Here is an 11,337-nt window from a genome sequence, read left to right on the forward strand (position 1 = left end):
AACTTTAACATAGGCGACTAGTACTTTACCATTGTGGTAGTTTTTTCTGACTTATACTTCGTGCCATTCTTTGCTAGCACCAATCAAACAATACCTATGATTAATATATAGCACTCTTATACGTTATCTGAACTTGCTAATGTTTACACCCAAAAGTTTAGTTTGTTGAACATACAAACGTTTTTCATGACTTAAACAAAAGCCACAGAAAAGGCAGTCAGAAAAACGGAGAACTTGCAAGAGACTTTTCAAATTGGATACGACGATTCTAGCACTGCAATAGCTGAAAAAATAAACAAATTAAATTATTCTCAATATTCTTTTAACTATAGAATAAGTGTTTTATTTACAGAGGTATGAATAGGAGTAAAATTACCAAAGAATCACATAAAAGTCGGATCGAAAGTGGTCAGAAAACTGTTTATATCATCTGATGCAAGTACATTTGGCTCACCAGATGCTGGCGAATCCTCTTGTTGAATTTTAGGTGAGACGTCAGCTTCAACAGCACCACGACTGGCATCTGAACATATATCAGTAACTTGTGCAACTGTATGTGACTCTATCATTCGAAGACGCTTGACGGGAGGTCTCTCTTGTTCGGGAGTCAAAACTTTAGTTGAAGCGGCACATACATCTGAAGTGTATTCGACACCATATTTTTCATCGGGTAAGACAAGCTTAGTTTGATGAGTAAGTTGACTACTTGACGGACTACTTCTATTTATCTCTGAATCTTCGTGACTAATGGAACTGCTGATATTTAGACCACATAGTTGATGGTAATTACCTAATGCGAATAAACTTACCACACTGTTTGAATGTTTTGTGAGGTTGGCGAAGAATTTCCGGACAGTGACATGAAACGTTTGACTGCGAGTAGACATGGCACATGCAAAGGAAGCTTTTGCTAAAGCAATTAACAGAGGTGGACTGACCAAATCCGTAAAACCGGTCTTTTCCTGCCGCTGAGTATGAGACACTCCATAGCTAAGAATAACATTTATATGTGAGAGTAAGCTGACTATACAGTTCAAAAGACTATTCACTTCGTTATGAACAGGCGTATGACTGGAGGGATTTTCTTTACTAGTCGTGCAACTCGAGTCTATTGCTTTAGAGAGTTCCACATAGCGCAGAACCCCTGGATCTTTAAAAATATATTCTATCAGGAGCAGGATCGCCAACAGCATACGCTTCTCAAACATTCCGGGCGAATCAACTTGAGGTTTCGGATGGTCACTATTGAAAACAGCATTGGCGGATGTGATTGGATATGTATATTGACAAGTAGAAAGAAATCCTCGTAAATCATAAATCAACTGTGAAAATATTCGTGGTATCATTTCTATAAAATATGCGTACGAAAACTTTAAACTCGCGGTGGTAAGATGGAGTAAGCAAGAAAGAGCTGCCAAACGCAGACGCACAAAATACTCCATATTTTTACTTTCAAGTCGCCAGCTCGCAGTCCATTCTAAGTGGTATGTGAGAAGAGTTAACAAGCAAGGAACAGCGGGCATGATTACTGTACCAACAGTTTGACACATTGTATCTAAACATAACATTAGACGACTGGAACTTTTTAGCAGACTATTCGGCATATTCGATACGTCTGTCAATTTTACTTCGAAAAAACCACTAAATATGGAAACAAATATAGGTAAGCAAAAAGTGATGCGCACTGGAAAATCACGCGTGAAGATATAACGTAAGCAATAGGTGAAAAAATCAACACGCATAATCAGCAACTTGGAGAAGTCGTCAGGTAGCTTTTTTATCTTGTCTACCGGAATAATACATGAAAAATCGTCTACCTTCGAATTTAAATACGTTTGAACGGTCGATAAAGTCACGTGAGGCAAACCATGGATTTTAAGGAGGCAGGACAATGAGTCACAAAGGCATCTGGACAGACGTAACTGGAACTCCTGAAGACGTTGAGGGGAGCATTTCAAAAATGGGATTAGGGAGAAACATGCAGCGGAAAGCTGAAGCCTTTCATCATATTCCACATTCTTGCAGGCAAAGTCGAAATGTACTGAGTTTCTGTTTGAACAACTACATTCCACAGGATTTATCAGTTTGGTCAATAATACTTCCAGACGATTTATGTGGTGACTGAGATGCACTGGATTAGCTTGAGCATAGTTATAAATTTTCTTCAAATCATCTGTACTGAGATCAGACTTATGGATTAAACATAGTACTTCTGGGGGCAATTGTTTTGACTCTCCAGCTGACCTTGGAGTCATGATGCACAGTAACGCAATTTTCATATAAGTGCTAATGCCAGCGAATTCTGAAACCCAATAGGCAAAATAGTTAGGCTACTTCAGTGATAAGGATAGGTCTATCGACCTATATTATTCCTTGCAGTTTCGTTACACTGTGCAGGTTCAATCTCCTTATGAATATATCAACAGAAGGTGATAATATTACGTGTTCTGGTAGAAAATTCTAGTAATTCACCACTCGGTGCGAGGAACGAAACTCCAAACGTCGACGATTTGATCTCGGTTTTTGGACTTTCTTCGAATGCCCTATCAAATGATAAGTCCCGAACGGAAGGAAAAAATAAGACATATTACCAAGGACATCGTTCAGTATACGATAGGCCAATATTAGATCACTCCCGTAATCTGCGGTAAGGTAACGGAAATGAGTTGAGGTGTCTCAGTCTGTCTTCATAAGATAAACCAGGTAGACCCTTTACCAATTTAGCCCCTCAGCATTGGACTCGTTCCAGTATATCCGCCTCATATTTGAAACAAGGGTTCGCTTCTTGAATCCTATATTCCAAATGTGGTCAGGTATAATAATCTAAACATTTCCCCATCCAAATACTGAAAAGATCTACGAATAGACCATAATACCCTATAACCTTTTGCAGCAGCAGCCTTACAGTGACTGGTTGTTTTGAGATAACTGCTTACTATGACTCCTATATCTTCATAGCTTCTTACTTTGGGTAACATGAATCCACATATTGTGTAGTAATACGAATAATCATAGTTGTTTTATTGTATCACCACACTCTTGTTAGGATTCACTACTGGTGACCACCCGCCCATCCATGCGACCAATTGATTGAGGTCATCCTGTTACATTATTGCATGTCGATGTACTCTCCTTATGAGGTGATTTCCATTGGCATCTGCATTAGTATGCTAACTGAAAGAACAAAGGTATAAACTTCAACTAGTGCTCCAGTTAGTTTAACGAGTTTAATACGTTTGTTTAGTTTTGGAGAGATTTACACGACCTCATTGTTGTTTACCCGTGATAGGAATTAAGTGAAATTGATGACAATTGTGCGAACCACGGACAGATGGTTAACAGTAATTTGTCAAATATGAGTGGATCAATGAAAAACATGCTCTAGACTAAATGTTTTGGTATACAATAAACCAATTACTTATATGCATATTTACCGGCTGATGGTGCATGCACGTTGGTTGCAAATATGGAGTTAAGCATAAGGTAGACAACTATTTGTCTGAAATATAGTGATTAAAAGTTATTGAAATCAGCAAAGCCTATGTGTCGCAAATGTAGGTGCCGTGGTGTTGCAAGATGTTTTCGGCTAAATAAGTCTTTACAAAGTAAAAAACAAAGAGTTTTACTTATGTGATTATCAGGGAGAACGTAGATTGTAACCGAGGGAAGTACACTCTCAACTCATATCAATGGTGACGGCTTGAACCTTAGTCAGTGTTGAGATAAATTAGACACTGTTTTCAGTTTGCAGGAAATTTACTTGACTGCTTATACTGATGAGTCGCATGCGTGTTTGCGTCGCTAAACCTCCAATTAGATTGATAAGGTTTTAAGATATTTACTGAATTAGCAACCGACAGATAAGCAAATTGTAATCATCTGTAGTGGATGAAGATAACGAAGAGACAACACTATCCAATCATAATCTCAAGTGAGTTTGTTAACGGATTTTGTGTTATTAGTTCCATCAATTTAATCAATCATATTACGTGGTTGTCGAGTTATGTTAATGCTTTATGGCAATATCCTGAAACCATTATGAATAAATATTTATGGTATTGAATGAAGATTAGGCTTTAAAAAAAAGTTTTGTTTTATGTGATTCCGAAATATTGGAAGTTTGTGGCAGTAGCGGGTCCACGTTACCTGATTATATTCCGAATGTGGTACAGAAATATTCGTCTACTTGGTGTTAATTTCAATAATAGGTTCCGGAGTTTATCATGAATACTTGTTTGACTGACAACTACGCGATAGTTTTGTCATCATACCAATGTAGCACGATAGTACCTTGATTCAGTGACTTTATTATCTGAACTATGTTCAACATCTTTTTAGGTAACTAGTTTGATAGCTTAATTCATAAACCAAAATACATATAGCAATAACGACTCTGATGGTTTTAGTGAAAAATATCAAGGACGGTTCAAATGATTGTTCAATTTAAATGGCATATAGTTTTTAGGTCCTACTTTGGCTATCTCAGTCTAACTAATATCAGATGCATTGAAGTCTCCTAATATCAAGCATCTGTTATATTTGCACTCCATAGCTGAATGTGTTCTAAAATAAAGTCATCAGCTAAGCAGATTGGGCTACGATACATGACATCGAGTACAAATGTGAAACATCCGATAGTGAGCTCACAGCTAATGACTTCACAAGTTCCACCATCATAGAGTTGGCAAGCAAAGTACTGATTATTTATATTATTGGCTATGTATAAAAGGGCTCCACCTCCTTTCCTACATCTATGTCTATCACTTCCTAAGCAGTGGTATCCGGATAATTCTGGGGTAATATCGAAGTCATGGACTAACCAAGTTTCCGTCACAGCTACAATGAGTGGTCTTGATTTGTCCATCAATGCTCCTAGTTCATATAATTTATTTCTTGGACTACTAGCGTTGGCATATAAAACTCCTAGGGAGAACGACCTATCCACACAGGCCTTGATAACATTCGCTTCCAAGACCTGAGTATTCGAAAACCCACTAAGCGGAGATTATCCTCACCGTTTTGTCGACGGGTCTCTAGTTCAGCTGGTGCCAACTTCCTTTTTTATTCTATCTTTAAGAGACATATCAGGTCTTACTCGAATGTCAGTACTGTGATGACTAGAGCGCTACTTAACAGAAGATCACGTTGTTTCTCCGACCCCAGGATTACGTTAAGGAGTCTGTATGGTCGGGGTTGAAAACTATCGTCGGCCGTTTTACCTATTCTAATAAATTTATTGGCCTGAACACCTTTAGATTTATCTGGTAATATGCTACGGATAAATTCACTGAGCCTCTCCAGGTCATGCTCATGTTAATTTTGGGGTAAGGGTCTTTTGATTCTGGCTAATTACTTGTGATAATATTTGATGGGATCAAATCTTTCCAAGCCACCCTAGGGTGGAATTCTGTCTTTCAGACTTTGGTAGTGTATTGTGCGAACTAGAATGGGAGTTAACCAACGACTCGTCGGCCAAGTGGGTGCTTCTTTTCTCCATACTGTCATCCATTTTTCATCACTCGAGATGGTCACACCGGGACTGTTGTGAGCGGTGACGGTTTTATCCAGGTCCTCAATTTCTACTGTAAAAGCATGACTCCCTATATCAATATGAAGTGGCGCTTCACCTCTAGTTAGTTTTAATGGAGATTTTTCCTTTCCGTCAATCACAGTAGGGTGTTTAACACGTACCGTTAAGGCAAGTCACACACTGACGCATTCTTGACTGTCAGTACTCGTGTTACCAGCGCAATCACTATCTTTCTCCTTACATGTCAAAGCTGGAGGGCTCATAGCCTCCTGGATCAGTACCGTCTTACTATTACAGCAAAACATATGAAGCATATGCGAGTTAGGCTTCAAGAGCCTTTCTTATGTGGTGGGACTTAAACGGGTACACATCTTATTGAGCCACTTTTTACACTCATCACATTGCGTTCCTTCCTACACAGAGAATAAACAATTTGGCTGTGCACATATATATGTACTGTCAACCACCTCGATCAGATTAAGGGAGTTCAAAACACAACATGATCACAATATGAACACAAGTGTCAGAATCAAGGAGAAAGTACCACGAGATGAAGTTAGGCGAAATTTCAGCCATAACCTAAATAATTCAAGTTAAAGTAAATGAAGAACCGTTTTTCATGCAACAAGTGCACAAAAGTAGGGTCGATTCCAACAATTACTAAATCCCTGCCACATATTTCAGTGCCTGGAGTTTAGAAAGTGTGTGGTAGAAATAAATTCGTAAAATAAATAGGGGTGTAAGTCCTTAACATATGTGGTAAATTCGTTAGTTGCACCAGGCTGACATTAGCTAGAGGCGCTCGTTCAATCATCCCTTACAACTGACAGCCAACCTAAATCAAATGCTTCTCAAAATATCAACAACTTTCCAAATATACCTACGAAATCACTTATCCTCGACTTCTGATTTTACCGGGTTGGTGTATTTTCGTTATAAAGGTTTTAAAGACAAAGGCATTTGTACTATCCAAACTCAGGTTTGGCTGAAGAATAACTGCCTGATTAACTAGATACGCGTGGACCCCGATTGAAATCAGAACAAGGTGATTGGGGAAAAACGGTTCTAAATTTTATCATAAATACAAACGTACAATTTTACCTCAACAAATATTACCATTTAGTTATTCAACCATTAATTGTTTCCATAATAATCGATCTTAATTACAATAAATAGACAAATTGGTAAGAAATGTGGAAAAATTACCGAACGCGTGAAAAAGTAAGTCATATTCTATCTATTTCTGGATAAATCAAGAAAAAATCCGTTCAAAAGATAACAGTTTTGTTGCTTTCTAACACAAAGTGTTTCCGATTTTGGAAAAGTGCTCCAATTCACAACCAAAATGCACTATCCCAGTCAACTCAAGCAACACATTCAAAGAGAGGAACAGTCAATATGGCTGCCGCCAAGATTAAGTGTCTACCAAAACAACATAAATACAATTCAGGAAGAAACATAGAAACACAGTAAAGGCAAAGGAAAGGATGAGAAAACTATTATAAAATGAAACACAACAATCTCAAATGGCATCAAGAGACTAACAAAATGTACGACTAGAGAAACCAATCAGAAAAAGCTGCAAATGTATGCATGGAGGGGTTTTCACACACAAAACCTTCAAAATGGATCTTACAGCATTGTCAAACCGTAGTATTTGTACTAATCGATGATTCCTTTGTGGTTGATTGTGGACTTTTGCGAGTTGCTTACTTAATTACTAGCTTACTTACCTACCCCTGTTACCCTTCTTCTGAAGTAGCAGTGGACGCTCAACAGTATTCTCCATTCAACTTTGTCCTCGACAGTCTTTTCCACTTGCTTGCAGTAGGTATTCAGTATTTTTAGGTCTGCTTCCAATTCTCGACGCAAAGTGTTCCATTATCTTCCCCTTTTCCTTTTCAGTTCAGGATTCCAAGTTAGGGCTTGCATCATGATGCAGTCTGGTGTTCTCCAAAATATATGTCCTATCCACTTCTAACGTCTTTTCCTGATTTCCTCTTCAACTGGAAGCTGGTTTGTCCTCTCCGACAGTAGGCTGTTGCTGATGGTATTTGAACAACGAACATTCAGTATCTTAAGTAGACAATTTTTTGTAAATACGTGCACCTTTTTGATGATGGTTGTGGTAGTTCTCCAAGTTTCAGCTCCATACAGAAGAACTATTTTAACGTTTGTACTGAAGATTCTGAATTCGATGTTGGCTTGCAGACAGTTGTTTTGAGTTCCATATGTTCTTCTGTGGTGAACGAGAACACTAGTGGGAATAGACGAATGTATTTGAACAAAAAATTACGGAATATCTTAGTGAGGTCTGAGAGCCACACAGTAAATTCTTCATTTGCAAAATGTCAATCAATTGTTTCAAAATTGACTATTAGTTCTGCTAAATGTCAACCAGTCGTCTTTGTTCTTTCGTTTCCACACCAATCATTCTCTGTTCGCGTTCTTTTAACTTCGACTTTCTCAACACTCCTCAGCTAGACAAATCACTTTCGATCGATGACACATTCTACTTATATCTGTCGACATCAGTAGCGCACCACACTTCACTTGTAGGTATGCCATCTTTGTTTTGCCAATCCTCGCCTTTACCTCTGCATCAGATCCTCCTGTTCATCGATGGTACTATCCAGACATGTGAATGCTTCCACTTCTTCTAAAGTTTCTGTATCAAGTGTAACTATATTGGTGTTCTCTGTGTTGTAGTTCAGGACCTTGTTTTCGCCCTTGCATATGTTGCAGTCTACTGATGCAGAGGCTGCTGCCCCACTGTTTGTCTTGACCTGCATTTGTTGGTGTGTATGGGATAGAAAGGTCAGGTCGTCCGCAAAGTCTAAATTGTCTAGTTGCATCCAAGCTGTCCATTTTATTCCGTGCTTCCTCTCAGATGTCGAGGTCTTCGTAATCCAGACAATAATCAGAAGGAAGAGAAGGAGGGAGAGTAGGAAGCCTTGTCTAACTCTGGTCCTCACTTGGAATGCGTCTGTCAGCTGTCCTCCACGCACGACCTTGCACTGTAGTCCGTCGTATGAATTCCGGATGACGTTGACTATCTTTTCAGGAACTACATAGTGTCGAAGAAGTTTCTATAATGTTCTCCTGTCCACACTATTAAATGCTTTCTCATAATCAATGAATTTGATGTGTAGTGACGAGTTCCACTCAAATGATTGTTCGACGATGATCCGTAGTGTCACGATTTGGTTTGTGCATGACTTATCCTTGCAAAATCCAGCTTGTTGATCTGGAAGCTGGATTTATACTGACTTTCTCATGCGGTTCAGCAAAACTATTGGAAGCTTTTACAGGTACCGATAGCAGTGTGATCCCTATGTAGTTCTCAAAATTGCTCAGATCTCCTTTCTTTGTTATCTTAATGAGATGTCCTTTATTCCAGTCCGTCAGTACTTGTTCCTCCTCTCAGATCTCTGTATCTCTCCCAGTCCATGTCGTCCCATTATATCTTAATATCCTGTGTTGTCCACTCCGACTTTAGCACGTAGATCTATCAGGATGAGGAGGTTCTTTCTTGTGCACTTAGCTATGATCGATTGCAGCCTCGAGTAGAACTGACCTTTATTGTCGTTGTTGCTATCATTGGTGGGTGCATAACATTGGATAACATTCATTGTGATCCCCTCCTTTGTTTTGAATGATGCTTTGATAATTCTGGATCCATGGGATTCCCATCCTACAAGCGCATTTCGTGCTTCTCTGGACAGTATTAGAGAAATTCCGTGAGTGTCCGGAGCATTTTCCCATTCGTGACCGGAGTACAGCAGCGTCTCTCCCGTACCTAGCCTTTGTTGTCTAGCTTGGGTCCAATGGTTTCGCTGATTCCGAGAATCGCCAAGTTGTATCTCCTCATTTCCGTAGCTAGTTGACTGGTTTTCCGGTCTCCCACATTATCCGGACGTTCCATGTACCTATAAAGAGTGTTGCTCTGGTTGTTAGAACGGGCATCGGCCTCGTAACCTCCGAAGAATCTTAGTGAATCAACTTGAATATTTTCATTTATCATACAGACTCTGATTACCTGTGGCATTTCTAGCTATATTCAAGTCGAGAGTATCACTTCTGTAATGCTGAGGACATTTCCTGTGGTTAAATGTATGATACTGAGACTGATTAAACTGACGTGTATATATATGTCATTACCATCGTCACCAATTGTCTATTCTTGAGCAAAGTATATACAGAGATTTTTGTCGTGACCATTATTCAGCCAGATATTTTTATCCTATTATTGTAATGAATTATATATTATTTTGACTGATTTTTCAAATTATATATGGTCGATTAGTGTCGTTTAAACTGTTTGTTAAGTATGGTTGCAAATTGTCTGTATACATTTTTGTTATTCCCAATGGGACGCCAGTTTAGGAGTGTAATGGATTTTTCGGTACCTCCACATATCACAAACACCATAATCTAATATTATCACTACTGTCATTTTTATATATCATTTATTTTGGCTATATAATTTATTTCATTAGCACTTGTTGACTTGTTTTATGTTTGAAAAACTAAGATAGCGTTTTAAAGAAATGGAAGTGTACCAAGTCAGGATTCTTTTAAATAATATCAACTTGTTAAATAATGTATCTAACATGAAATTTTCTTTTAAAGCTTGTGGACTGATAGTCTTATTTCTCATTAATATACTACCAAACATCGATAATTCATAAGCTAACGATATATGTGTATAAGATTATGCTGTATCCATAACCGGCTTAAGATTCGCAAATATTCACTTTGTAGTATCGTTTGACATGTTAAGCCCATATGCTTTATTCTAGCTACTGGCCAAGCTAATCCACCTATACATTATCAGTCATATTTTGATCTTGTTAATTGTTCGCTTATTAACCTTGACTATATTTTTATATGAGCGTATATGTGTACCCTTCGTATCCTATTCATCATATGTCTGTCATTCATTTTTGTCTGATTATAAATATTGAGTAATGCTTGCTCATAGCGAGTTGGCTTCCCAGCCATCTCCACTATGCATCATCTTTGCTTCGCTCGCTTACATTTGCTCATGTGCTTACAACTTCTGGTCCGCATCATTCATCAATAAAAATGTAGTTGCTGCTTCCTTTTGCCTTCTGATTTTATACACCGTTAAGATTGGTATAATAACGGTTATCGAAGCGAACTATTAACGAAGCACGGCACTACAACTTCAAAGTACATAACTGAATAAAGCACACAAAAATATATTCACATTCTGTGATGCTTGTACATAGTGTTGATTATTTTGTACATTGTTACATACCCAACTGCAGTTTAAATATCGTGCATTCGAGTGTTCTCTGTGCTCTTTGTTTTAGACTTCGGTGAAGTCGTGATTATTAGAACTAGCTCCGCAAATTACTAGTCTGCTTATTAAGTTATTTACGAACAATGCTTCAAAGTAATATATGGACACGGTTGGATACATAAAACTTCACACAAATAATACTTCATGTCAGACTTTTCTATTTCGGTTATTTTTACCAAAATTTCGGGCATTTGAACAAGGTAAGTAAATGATAATTTTGTTTTTGTGGTCAAAACCATTTATTTAAAACAGGTGGGGATTTTATTACCAGTAGTTTATATCTAGTTTTTGAACTGTTAGAAATATGTTAAAAGGTTCAGATTATCTAGTTGTTAATATTTTTGACTTAAGTTTCATCAGTCTTGGTTGGTGTATGGGTATTCTATGAGAATAGCCTCAATATAGACTTTATGGCAAAATTTGATATAAAGTAGATAAAATGTGGATAGCAGTGGAACCCAGGACTCTCGTTTCGTCC

At 38.0% G+C, this 11,337-nt stretch overlaps 1 protein-coding gene across 1 annotated transcript; it reads right to left on the bottom strand.

Annotated features, from left to right (window-relative positions):
• Positions 1-307: 307 nt before the first annotated feature.
• On the bottom strand, positions 308-1,853 carry Smp_130220 (hypothetical protein). The gene has a single exon (XM_018795738.1). It carries the CDS (start codon positions 1,740-1,742, stop codon positions 384-386), a length of 1,359 nt encoding a protein of 452 aa, XP_018650020.1. The 5' UTR covers positions 1,743-1,853; the 3' UTR covers positions 308-383.
• Between the last annotated feature and the right edge of the window lie 9,484 nt (positions 1,854-11,337).

Source organism: Schistosoma mansoni, chromosome 2, assembly GCF_000237925.1.
Source record: "Schistosoma mansoni strain Puerto Rico chromosome 2, complete genome".
NCBI lineage: Eukaryota > Metazoa > Platyhelminthes > Trematoda > Strigeidida > Schistosomatidae > Schistosoma > Schistosoma mansoni.